Genomic DNA, 13,690 nt, shown 5'->3' on the forward strand with positions numbered 1-13,690 from the left:
CCTCTTCTTTTTTTGTTAAGTTAATGCTCTAGGCCTACAGCAGAGGTCTTCAACGTTTTCAGGCCAAGGACCCCTTAGCAGAGGGAGAGAGATGAATCAAGGACCCCCACTACTACATATTGTATAAATGTGTGATGGAGATTCTAATCGATTTCATAGATAGATTCATAGCCTTGTTTGACACTTAACCACTTAAGATCTTAAATCGTCGATACTTAGTAAACTTGACCTTTCACTCTGTACTTGGTCTGCTCTTTTTTTTTACCTCTACACCAAACCTATTTGTCAAAAATAGAAGATCTACAAGCTCTCAACGCCTCACGCTTGTAGATCTGCTATTTTTGGCTAAAGTTCTCCTAAAGAGTATAGGGATGCGAGGGTTCAAGTTATTCAAGCATTTAAAAATAATTATCCAATCACACAAGGATTTGTTGATGACTATTAATTGCTATAGTGTTTGTTCAGTAACATCTCCCCCACTCTTCAACTCATTTAGACCTGAAGTGATCTCACCAAGAACGCTGATCCTCATTGGCTAAGGGTCCTGCCTTTGTGCCGAGGAGAACTTGACTGACCTAACAGGTTACGTCATTTTTGAGGAGAACTTGATCGATAAATAATGAAGATAACATACTGTACTGTTCTCGCTTTCAGTGAGCCCACAAATACTAAAACAAAATCAAACCTCGGTTCAAAGTGAAGCAGTGAATCTGAGTATAAAATTGTCTAGAGCTACAGAATTCTGAATTCTGAATTCTGAATGAGCTTATCTGGAGGGCCGGATTGTCATGTGAAGCTTGACCAATCCTCATTTTTAGGGAAATTTTTAATCATCCAATCATCAGACCGGGACGGACACTACACACATATTCTGGACGTACGGGACAGATAAAACCTGTTCATTCTGGACTGGAATGACCATATATGGACATGAACGGGACACACATTTACGGACAGATAAAACCTGTTCATTCTGGACTGAAATGACCATATATGGACATGGGGACACACAAAGCCACTCCTTGGAAGCGGCTTTCACCGCTTCAAAAAATAAAAGAATAAACACTACCCCGAAATGAGTTCTCGGATTGAAGGATTAAGTTCTGTAAAGGGTTCTCAGTCTAAATGGAACAATAAACAGAACATAGGCCTACTGTACATTTTCAGTCAAATTCATCCAGTCAGGATTATCAGCTTCACATTTATACATTTCCAATTCCAATTTTGTCTGCTTATTTTATTCATTTATAAATCACTTCCAATTTCACTTGTTCTCTTTCTGGATGAAATTGGTACATCGACCTGAAAACGGTATTTTCTGTTTACTAAAAAAGCTGGGGAGAAGAGGAGACCCCTGGTACTTTGTGCAAACGCTGTTTGAATTATATTTTAATTTTCAGATCACTTTAGAGCTCCTTTAGATCCTATTAATTACAGTAAAAAACCTGCGACTGATTTAGAGGATTTATCCATGAATGTTACCCATCAGTACAGTTTGTTTTGAGTAGCTACTGTTGGCTAATTTGTACAGTTTCGTTTTGAGTAGCTGTTGGCTAATTTGTACAGTTTCGTTTTGAGTAGCTACTGTTGGCTAATTTGTACAGTTTCGTTTTGAGTAGCTACTGTTGGCTAATTTGTACAGTTTCGTTTTGAGTAGCTACTGTTGGCTAATTTGTACAGTTTCGTTTTGAGTAGCTACTGTTGGCTAATGCGTACAGTTTTGTTTTGAGTAGCTACTAGGGGTGTAACGATACAATTAATCGCGATACGATACGCATCACGATACATGGTTGACAATACGATACATGGACGATATTGGTTCATTCATGGCGATACGATTCGATTCAATTATTTAAAATCAATATAGTAATATGTGTGAAACGTGTCAATAGTGCAGTTTTTTTAAGGGAAAATCTACTATTATGGATATAAATAATCAAACACTGGGATTATAAGCAGTGTTATAAGCAGTTATGGACATTATATGTCAACACATGGACAAACCTGCATCTGACATGAACACAGAGACCAAGAGTAGCTATATGAAATGGAATTAGTAAAACAAAGTAATTAGACCCCTCTTGTTTAATTTTCCCTCTAAAATTGCTAAATACAAGGCAAAATATGTAGTTTCCATACAATTGATTATTTGCATTGCAAAACGATTCGATACCGATCATCTGCATTGTAAAATTATATGATACAAAACGGTACAATATTTTGCTTTTGCATATCGATATAGTAGCTACTGTTAGCTAATGCGTACAGTTTGGTTTTGAGTAGCCTACTGGTAGACTAAAGCTTACAGTTTGGTTTTGAGTACTGGTATTGATTGATTGAAGAATTTGTTAGATGTTTGCAATAGGAAAAGTACAGTTTCATCACAGCACAAATCACTGGTACAAGGTCAACTAAATTAAAGGAGATCCTAGTAAGCTTTATGGCTTATTTACACAGGAACCACTGTAAGTATCTCATACAACATTGAATGTCAGATGGATAGAACATAGTAGGCTACTTTGCATAGGATAATATCAATTACAAAAGCAGAAAAAAGGGGGGAAATGGGGGGGAGAAGGGGGCTGGTACCCTAATGCTTACAGTTATGTTTTGAGACACTTTCATGTTCTAACTCTGTAAGTGGCAACAGGGCTCGGGAGGTATTGATGAATCATCATGTATGCTGCAATACTTCATGTTGTAGTTTAACTGTTACCGAGGCTCTAAAGGTCTGATTCTATAGAATCACCCCTGCATGGATATTCCCTATAAGCCTATGCAAGTGACAGCCACACATTGGCTGCTTAGGACACCAGTTAACAGGTAACGTGCAAGAAGTACTGTATGAGAAAAAGCAGATAGCTTAGAAATGTATTTTTAAAATGTATGGCGAAGTGTATAAATTAGCCTTAAAGGAGTAATTCACCCCCATGCCATGGAGACTTGAGTTCGATAATATATATATATTTTTTTGTCACATTACTAACACAATAATTTGATTACAATACATTTACCCCCATTGATTCCGGATGGGGACCCAAATGCATCTGGGTACCCATCCGGAATCAATGGGGGTCTTAGGAATGCGACAAATACAAATAATATATATTATTGAACTCAAGCCTCCATGGCTTGAGTAATCAATAGAAAAAAAGTCATTTTGGGGGTGAACTACTCCTTTAAAGTAGTAACAGTGTCTCTGAAGAATGTGAGTCAACAGTACAATGGACAGACAGGGACTGAATACACCTGAGCAGTAAGTTCTGGAGTGAGGACGCCCCCTACCGGGCAGGCAGAGAACACAGCCAGTGGGCTTTTCAAAAACTGCACGGCACTGACTCACCACAAGGTGTCGCTGTGGATCAGCTGTAGAGCGAGCAGCAGGTGGGCATGATTAGCAGAGCTGCAGATGATCTTCCACCACAACACCCTGGCTGGGAGAGAAAATAAATGGTTATAACAACACAAACTATATTATGTTTGCTGATATTCATCTTAACATAAGCCTATATGCCTGGGAGACCCACTTATTGCACCAGTAGCATAATTAGACCAACACTAGCCAAGCAGCTATATTTTGTTGATATTGAAGAGATTATGAGCTTTATTTGATCCCCATTAGCAAGTGTTTTTTCAAGGTGATGGAAATATACATGTAGGCCTGTCTATGCACTATTTTAAAGCCAACTTGTGGCCTAGCTGCCTGTGGCTTTTGTAGAAACGTTTTGTTAAACTAGACCAGGTCACCTGGTCGTGCCAGACCCGCAATGAAAACTAGTATGGCACTGAACTAACACATGAACACACAGGATTTTATAGTCTCAGCAACAAAGCGTAGTGAGCTTGTAGATCGGCTGTTTTCACTAGTATGGCACTGAACTAACACATGAACACACAGGATTGTATAGGCTGAGCAGCTGGAAATGTTTGTGAGCTTGTAGATGGGCTGAGGAATTTATAGTGTCAGCAGCTCGTCAGCCAACTCAACTCAGCTGGTCCTGTACAGGTGACGGCACTCAAGGCAATCAGCCGAGCAAGGGAAGGGAGGGGCAGATGAGCAGTCAGAGGCAAACACAGGCACACTGAGGAAAAGAGGGACCGACCGACCGACCGACCGACAGACCGACCGACAAAGCCTTATGTAGGCCGACCCCCTGGGTCTGGCAAATATGTTGGGGGACATCACTCCACCAGCTGTAGGGTGAAGCTGTTTGGGGCAGCAGGTGTTCTTAATTAATGGGACCTTGTTATTAATTAGACAATGTGTAGCACTACTAGCCTTGGATTAAGACTAGCATATATGTAGCCTATATCATTTTTTTTTAAATATATCCTATTAAGAATCGATCAAATACATCTATGATAGCCTAGTGTTGATCCAAGACTAGTAGTCTACCTGCCAGCCCATAGAGCCCCATTGTGAACCCGGACATATTGAGTACAGTAAGGTTTTTCATCCGGTAGTTTCTACATGCTGGGGACCCATACTCAACATTTCTAACATAAAACCTTACTGTACTCAATATGCCAGGGTTCAGATTCTGGCAAGTGGACTATAGTATCAAGGCTACAACGACTTGGCTCCATGGACTGGCTGGGTCAAAACTTTAAACCCCAAAACCTACACCCCAACAAGTTATCTAGAGTAGGCTAACCCCAAACACTTTATAGAGTAGCCTATAACCCCCAAAACTTACCCCAAAAACGTTATAGAGCAGAGTAGCTAACCCCAAAACGTTATCGTGGATAGAGTAGCCCCATTGACTTGAATGAGGAGAATGCCAAAACGGCAACCATATGCTCACACTCACAATTTCCAAGAATTGCATCGTTCTAGTTAATAATTGCTCCAGTCCAGCTTGGATTGTGTTTGTTCTGTAGGGATGATCATCCTATACTAACCTTAAGTCAACAGTCACTGTGAAAGCATGTTTCTGGTTAATAATTCGCTCCAGTTTCAGTTGTGTTTGTTTTGTTTTGTTTTGTTTTGGGGAGATGGATCTCCATTTTCCAGCCTACTAACCGCCACTCAACTGTCACTGCGTGTGAACTCTGTCATCTCAGCTCCTCCCCTAGAGAGTAGGCTGTCTGCAGGGGCGTCGCACCAACTCCTGGGCCCTGGGTACAAGGATTCACTGCGGGCCCCCCATGAATGTTCTTCATAGGGGAGGGGGTTTAAGCCATTTACACTGGGAATGCATTATTAGGCTTTATTTTGTGCTTTAACTATTGAAAAATAGCAGATATACAAGCTCACAGCGCGGCACTCGTGAGCTTGTAGATCTGCTATTTTTGAAAAATCATAAAAATGTGTGCAAGTCTCTGAATATTTCAAATCCTTCTAAGGTTTTTTGGAAAAAAAAAACTATGTTTCTATGTCAGTGGTGCTCAAACATTTTCATGTCAAGGACCCCCAAAATGATATGTATTTGGCCACGGACCCCCATCTCAAAATATTTAGTTCCAGCCCATGGACCCCTCCAGAAGCAAAATTTGAACACAATCAAAAATAGAGGATCTACAAGCTCACAGCGCGGCACAGAGAGATTGTAGGATAATTAAGGCCCCTCCCTCCACCGTGGGCCCTAGTAGTAACTCAGTCCCACTTTTCCCCCCCTGGTGACGCCCCTGTACAGACAGTAGGCAGGCTGCATGCTTTGCATGGTGACTTATTGGCAGAACATGACAGGTGTTACAGTAACTCTAGAACCATCTGAAGGAGACACAGCTGAACACTTCTACTCTCTAAGAAGTCATCAGAAGAGCAAGAGGAGATTATCACATCCACTATACTTTACTGGGTCTAACAGTCATTATCGGGACTATCCTTTATATTATATTGCCGTATAGCGTCGGATTTTTACTAAAGTTTTCTAGACAAGAAATGCATTGTCTAAAGCGGTTCCGCGCGGCGGGGCTGGTGGGCCAACTGGTCCAGACCTCAGTGAAGTCCTTGCGGGTCGGAGGAGCAGGGCGGACCCCCGGGGGTCCGCAGCAACCTGTTGGAGCAGCAGCGTGGATGTTGGGTCAGCAGCACAGAGCCTTTCACCACAGCTCTCTGGACGAGGAGGGGACGTACAAGTAGGTTGATAACTTTATATGAACTTTATATGAGGAGGGGACAAGTAGGTTTATATAAACTTTATATAAACTTTATAAACATACAAGTAGATTTATATCAACTTTATATAAACTTTATAAACATACAAGTAGGTTTATATAAACTATAAACTTTATATGGACGAGGAGGGGACATACAAGTAGGTTGATATTAACTTTATATAAACTTTATATAAACTTTATATGAGGAGGGGACATACAAGTAGGTTTATATAAACTTTATATAAACTTTATATAAACTTTATATAAACTTTATATGAGGAGGGGACGTACAAGTAGGTTTATATTAACTTTATATAAACTTTATATCAACTTTATATAAACTTTATATGAGGAGGGGACGTACAAGTAGGTTTATATTAACTTTATATAAACTTTATATAAACTTTATATGAGGAGGGGACATACAAGTAGGTTTATATTAACTTTATATCAACTTTATATGAGGAGGGGACATACAAGTAGGTTTATATTAACTTTATAAACATACAAGTATAGGTTGATATAAACTTTGTATAAACTTTATATAGCCTACTTTATATGGATGAGGAGGAGGTTTATATAAACTTTATATAAACTTTATATAAACTTAATTTGGATGAGGAGGGGACGTACAAGTAGGTTTATATTAACTTTATAAACATACAAGTAGGTTTATATAAACTTTATATAAACTTAATATGGATGAGTAAGGGACACACAAGTAGGTTTATATAAACTTTATATAAACTTTTTATGGATGAGTAGGGAAAATTCAAGTAGGTTTATATAAACTGTATATGGATGAGGAGGGGACAAACAAGTAGGTTATACCAACTTATACCATGCTGCATAGTAGAACATGCTATAGTAGTTCCAGAAAACTCTCTCTCTTCCCCCCATCTCTCTCTCTCTCTCTCTCTCTCTCTCTCTCTCTCTCTCTCTCTCTCTATTTATTTATGTTTTTATTTTATTTTCTTATTATTTACGCTGATAGTAGGCTAATAAGTAGTGAAAGTGAAAGAAATGCAAATGCCCCCTCTTTCCATCAGGGGGGTCCCCACATTATTTTGGGGGGTCCCCAGATGATTAACTTAATGTGCAACATTGTTTTCTCTCTCAACAGTAAACAAACCAACATAAAGTTTTAAAGTGTATAGCGGGTATCTGCACATTTCTAAAGTGACAATTTAAGGACTTTTTAATACCTCTAAAATGACAAGTTAAATATTGGTCAAATTAGAGGCAGAAATTGTGAAAATAGCAGATCTACATGCTGTGAGCATGTAGATCTGCTATTTTCACAATAGAACCGTGTTATACAAAATGTAATGCCTCAACTCTTAGTGCTCATCAGGGTGGGGGGGGGGGGGGGGTCCCCTGTTAAAATATGATTATTTTGGGGGTCAAGGCCTGAAAAGGTTGAGAACCACTGGTGTAGCCTAGTAAACTGACTCCTGCCTTCTGATTGAAATGAGAGTCTGCATGGTTTACGAGGCTAACTCTCCTGAACATGAATGCAGAAATGATGCGTATGAGTGGTATAACGCACCGAAAATAGCCGACCTCCAAGCTCACAACGCGTCACAGAGCGACGCGTTGTGAGCTTGGAGGTCTGCTATTTTCGATATTTCCACCCAAAGGCCCTTTTAGAAAGTTCAGCCCCTGCCTCTCTAATATTCTCTGCACGTCGCTGCTCACAATGTTCTAGTGTTTGTTCAGTAAGTGTTAATAATTAGCTCTATATTCATTGTGATAGTAATCATTACTAGTATAGAATCTACAGCAGGGGTTTTCAAAGTGGGTGACGGGGCACCCTGGGGTGCCGTGACGGCAGTGCAGGGGTGCCTCGAGATAATTGATAATATTTGGAATTTATTTGGACAAAGTTAGTACAAAGTACAAAGTTATTTTCAGTCAGTTCTAACCAAAATGGCTATTATCTCAACGTTTTCCTCGCAACATAATCACTAAAATATCGTCACTGTCGTGCAGAAATCTCGTATATCTCCAAGTTTCCAAGTCTCCAAGTCTTTTGGTAAAGCAAAGCCCTGCTTCATCATACAAGACGGTCGCACAAAACTAGTGAAAACAGCCGATCTACAAGCACACAGCGCCTCGCATCAAGATCTGCTGTTTTCACTATTTTATAGATGATAAATACAAAACGAGCGGTTTTGGACATACGATATGCTATAGTATAAATATAAGGTGCTGGGAGTGAAAATTATAATGTCATGGGGTGCCCTGAGACAAAAAAAGTTTGGGACCCCCTGCTATAGAGTCTATAGTAATGATTACTATCACAATGAATCTTTGACTTTAGAAATGAGTTTAGTGAAAAGATGTTGTTTGATTGTTTATCCTATACATTAGGACACACACACACACACACACACACACACACACACACACACACACACACACACACACACACACACACAGAGCTTGAAGAGCGTGACAGTTCTTAGAAGCAGTGTGATTGACAGTTCCTGGAGGTGAAAAGATGACAGGTTTATAGGAGGGGTCACGACCCCTGGAGTCCTCTGGCAGGGAGGATGTTGTTGCGTCATCACTGACAAGGTGGACGGGGGACCTGGGGGACCCCCCACCCCCACCACCACCACCACCACCAAGGAGAATGCCTAAAAACCTCTCCAGGTGGCTTGAGAAGTGGCATTCTCTGGGAATATCTTTACATTCATATAGAGTATACACATCTTTTACAAATAAAACATTAATAGACATGCAGACAACACAATTCGGAATAATATAACAAGGAAATAAAACAGTCAAAGCATATCGCAACAATAAAAAAGTCAAAGTAAAATACATAAATAAACCTCAAGGAAACATAACGAATGTAGCCATGGTTCATTAAGCAGACCAGATGGATGCTAAAAGCACTTCTAGGTTGTTAGGATTGTGTGATTGGTGTGCATAGGGGAGGGGGGGGCCTTAGCTGTCTCAACCTCATGTGGAAGCCATTTACACTGTTTTGGGATTTTTCTTTATTTAATTTTTTTTTATGTATTTACTTACTAACGCTATTGCTAACATAACATTACTGCTGATTGATTGATGCTGGCCACTGACTTATGGCACATCCAATCATACAATCAGCTTTGTTTACATCTCAGGTTTGCAGAAGTAAAGAAGTGGCTGAAATGAGTTCTCGTGCATCGTTCCCATCGTGTCGTTGTTTTCCATAGAAGAAAGAAAGGGAAGAATAAGAGAGAGAAACCCTAACCTGGGATTTTATTTGAAAAGCAGTAAAATACAATACAGCAAATCGAGGATTACGCAGACAATTAACAGTTACCTCATACAAATAACAGTTAATAAGTTAAAAACAAAACAAATTACAGTACAGACATACATGTACAGTACAAACAAACAATAAAAACATAAACACATACTCCCTTGTCTTTCTTAGACTATAGGTGTACCCTTTCTAAAAGACCTGCTTTTATCGTCTGCTTAAAAACCCTTACATTGGTTGTCAATGTAACATTTGTGTCTAGTTTGTTCCACTGTGTGGCTCCTAGGTATGTGAAAGAACCCTTACCTGCTTTACCTTTAAAAGCTGGGTGGCTCATCATCATGTCTGCTATGCTAGCTCTGGTAAAGTGCGTGTGCACATCACTTACTCGTGTAAAACATCTCTTTAGATATTCAGGGACCTCCATATTTAATTTGATGTACCGTCTTGACATGGTTGGTAACTCTGGATTCCACAGGGAGCCAGTAGATTTCCCTAAATTGATTCCTCCCTATATGGGATCTGGGCCCCAGCCCTAGTATGACCCTGATCAGTCTATTTTGTGCTGACTGTAGCTTTATCTTTTGGTACTTTAATAGGCCCTCGAAGGAATGCGACAAATACAAAAAACTATTATTGAACTCAAGTCGCAATGTTGCGGGTAATCAATAGTTCTGCGAGGCGTTGTGAGCTTGTAGATCTGCTATTTTTGGCTAAAGTTCTCAGAATATGGACGTTAGGGTTCAAGTGGTTCATATAAAAAAGGAGGGGAAAAAAACATTGTCACATGGACCCCCCCTATAGTAACTCTGCGGACCCCCTAGGGGTCCCGGACCCCCTGTTGAAGATGTAGTAGAAATATTTATATAGTAACAAATGTGTGTATTATATACTTGTTTTCCTTCCATTCAATATCATTGAATGGGTGGTCAACCAGCTACAGCTGTCAATCTTAACAGCTGAGTTCTCCCCCACACTGGCTCTCTCACTTTGTCAGCATAATCTGTACTGTGTGTAACTATTTCTATGTTGCTTTATCTTTAGTACACATCCTTATAACTTAAGACCATGTTTAGAATAGCACCTCTGTCAGAATGGACTATAAGAGCTGTATGATAATGGTGCAGGGAAGGGTGGTGTCAGAATGGACTATAAGAACTGTATGATAATGGTGCAGGGAAGGGTGGTGTCAGAATGGACTATAAGAACTGTATGATAATGGTGCAGGGAAGGGTGGTGTCAGAATGGACTATAAGAGCTGTATGATAATGGTGCAGGGAAGGGTGGTGTCAGAATGGACTATAAGAGCTGTATGATAATGGTGCAGGGAAGGGTGGTGTCAGAATGGACTATAAGAGCTGTATGATAATGGTGCAGGGAGGGTTGTGTCAGAATGGACTATAAGAACTGTATGATAATGGTGCAGGGTAGGGTGGTGTCAGAATGGACTATAAGAACTGTATGATAATGGTGCAGGGAAGGGTGGTGTCAGAATGGACTATAAGAACTGTATGATAATGGTGCAGGGAAGGGTGGTGTCAGAATGGACTATAAGAGCTGTATGATAATGGTGCAGGGAGGGTTGTGTCAGAATGGACTATAAGAACTGTATGATAATGGTGCAGGGGAGGGTTGTGTCAGAATGGACTATAAGAACTGTATGATAATGGTGCAGGGAAGGGTGGTGTCAGAATGGACTATAAGAACTGTATGATAATGGTGCAGGGAAGGGTGGTGTCAGAATGGACTATAAGAACTGTATGATAATGGTGCAGGGAAGGGTGGTGTCAGAATGGACTATAAGAACTGTATGATAAGGTGCAGGGGAGGGTGGTGTCAGAATGGACTATAAGAACTGTATGATAAGGTGCAGGGAAGGGTTGTGTCAGAATGGACTATAAGAACTGTATGATAATGGTGCAGGGAAGGGTGGTGTCAGAATGGACTATAAGAACTGTATGATAATGGTGCAGGGAAGGGTGGTGTCAGAATGGACTATAAGAACTGTATGATAATGGTGCAGGGAAGGGTGGTGTCAGAATGGACTATAAGAACTGTATGATAATGGTGCAGGGAAGGGTGGTGTCAGAATGGACTATAAGAACTGTATGATAAGGTGCAGGGGAGGGTGGTGTCAGAATGGACTATAAGAACTGTATGATAAGGTGCAGGGAAGGGTTGTGTCAGAATGGACTATAAGAACTGTATGATAATGGTGCAGGGAAGGGTGGTGTCAGAATGGACTATAAGAACTGTATGATAAGGTGCAGGGAAGGGTGGTGTCAGAATGGACTATAAGAACTGTATGATAATGGTGCAGGGGAGGGTGGTGTCAGAATGGACTATAAGAACTGTATGATAATGGTGCAGGGAGGGTTGTGTCAGAATGGACTATAAGAACTGTATGATAATGGTGCAGGGAGGGTTGTGTCAGAATGGACTATAAGAACTGTATGATAATGGTGCAGGGGAGGGTTGTGTCAGAATGGACTATAAGAACTGTATGATAATGGTGCAGGGAGGGTTGTGTCAGAATGGACTATAAGAACTGTATGATAATGGTGCAGGGAAGGGTGGTGTCAGAATGGACTATAAGAGCTGTATGATAATGGTGCAGGGGAGGGTTGTGTCAGAATGGACTATAAGAACTGTATGATAATGGTGCAGGGAAGGGTTGTGTCAGAATGGACTATAAGAACTGTATGATAATGGTGCAGGGAAGGGTGGTGTCAGAATGGACTATAAGAACTGTATGATAAGGTGCAGGGAAGGGTGGTGTCAGAATGGACTATAAGAACTGTATGATAATGGTGCAGGGGAGGGTGGTGTCAGAATGGACTATAAGAACTGTATGATAATGGTGCAGGGAGGGTTGTGTCAGAATGGACTATAAGAACTGTATGATAATGGTGCAGGGAGGGTTGTGTCAGAATGGACTATAAGAACTGTATGATAATGGTGCAGGGAAGGGTGGTGTCAGAATGGACTATAAGAACTGTATGATAATGGTGCAGGGAAGGGTGGTGCCCGGAAGGGGCTGACAGGACAGGCCAGGAGGCCTGCTCCTCTGATGCTGCAATGCTGATACTCTGTTCAACTTTTTGCCTTTTTGAATAAATCTTTGTCAATTCTTCAAATCCCTCATCCTTGTGAAACGTTAATATTTTTCTATAACAAAGACCCCTGAGTTAGAGATTCACTCTCCCTTATATTAAGGCCTTCGGTAGGGTGTTGCACGTTTTAGCAGCATAGCAGGAGAACACTTTTTTGACTGGATTGTTCTGTGCTCTGTGTTTTGGTTCCCCTACAGAAACAGGCTGGTCTGTGATTGTTCTGTTCTGTGTTTTGGTTCCCTTACAGAAACAGGCTGGTCTGTGGCCTGGAGGACCTGCTCTTCTATACCATCACAGAGGGCAAGGAGATGATGCACCTGAGCCAGTTCATCACCGTGAGTCTCCTCCAGCATGCCTGGTGACACCAGTGTTGTTTTCTTTTTTTTTTTCTTTTTTTTTTAAAGATTAGTTTTTGGGCTTTTTATGCCTTTATTGATAGGACAGTAGACTGAAAGGAAATGTGGGGAGGGAGATGGGGAATGACATGTGATGACATGTGGCAAAGGTCGTGCAGATCGGGAATCGAGCCGGCGACGCCAGCAGGCATCATAGCCTAGTATGTGGTATGCGCCTTGACCACCAGGCCAGCGGGCGCCCCACCAGTGTTGTTTTTGACAGCAAATTTTGATTTAGTTTTAGTCATAGTCTTTTGAATAAAATGTAATTTAGTCATAATTTAGTCACCTGAAAAGTTTTAGTTTTAGTCTAATTTTTGTTGACCAAATGTCATAAGATTTTAGGCGACTAAATCTACAGTTGATTTAGTCGACTAAAATGTATTTTGGCCGGCCTTGATGGCATCGTAACGACTGATTTTACACTTGGTTGCTGCGACGCGTTGTGAGCTTGTAGATTTTTCAGCACGCAACACCTGAGAGCAACCAAACATAAAAGGACCCTCTTCTCCACCAGTCCCTCCCCAACATTTTAGTCTAGTTTTTATTTTGTTGACGAAATTGTCAATATATTTAGTCTTAGTTTTAGTCATCACAGCTTAGTTTTTATTTAGTTTTCGTCAGTGAATAAAACGCAGCCGACAAACATTTTTCGTCATAGTTTTAGTCGACAAAATCAACACTGGGTTGTCACCCAAGGTGTCACCCAAGGTGTCACCCATGGGTGACACCCTGGTGACACCCTGGTGACACCCTGGTGACACCCTGGTGACCGTGTTGCCACACACTCACTGTCCTGGAACAGCAGCTAATTATAGTTT

General features: G+C 40.8%; 1 protein-coding gene across 3 annotated transcripts in view; it reads left to right on the forward strand.

Annotated features, from left to right (window-relative positions):
- Positions 1 to 5,690: 5,690 nt before the first annotated feature.
- LOC308292084 (glutaminase kidney isoform, mitochondrial-like) overlaps positions 5,691 to 13,690 on the forward strand; it is a 97,208-nt gene continuing 89,208 nt past the window's right edge. For all 3 annotated transcript variants that reach the window (XM_080734312.1, XM_080734314.1, XM_080734313.1), the window contains exons 1-2: positions 5,691 to 6,081; positions 12,722 to 12,809. In XM_080734312.1, coding sequence (XP_080590438.1) covers positions 5,885 to 6,081; positions 12,722 to 12,809 — 285 coding nt within the window. In that variant the 5' untranslated portion in view covers positions 5,691 to 5,884. The remainder of the gene's footprint in view (positions 6,082 to 12,721; positions 12,810 to 13,690) is intronic.

Source organism: Nannobrachium achirus (genome assembly GCF_963921795.1).
Source record: "Nannobrachium achirus genome assembly, chromosome: 9".
NCBI lineage: Eukaryota > Metazoa > Chordata > Actinopteri > Myctophiformes > Myctophidae > Nannobrachium > Nannobrachium achirus.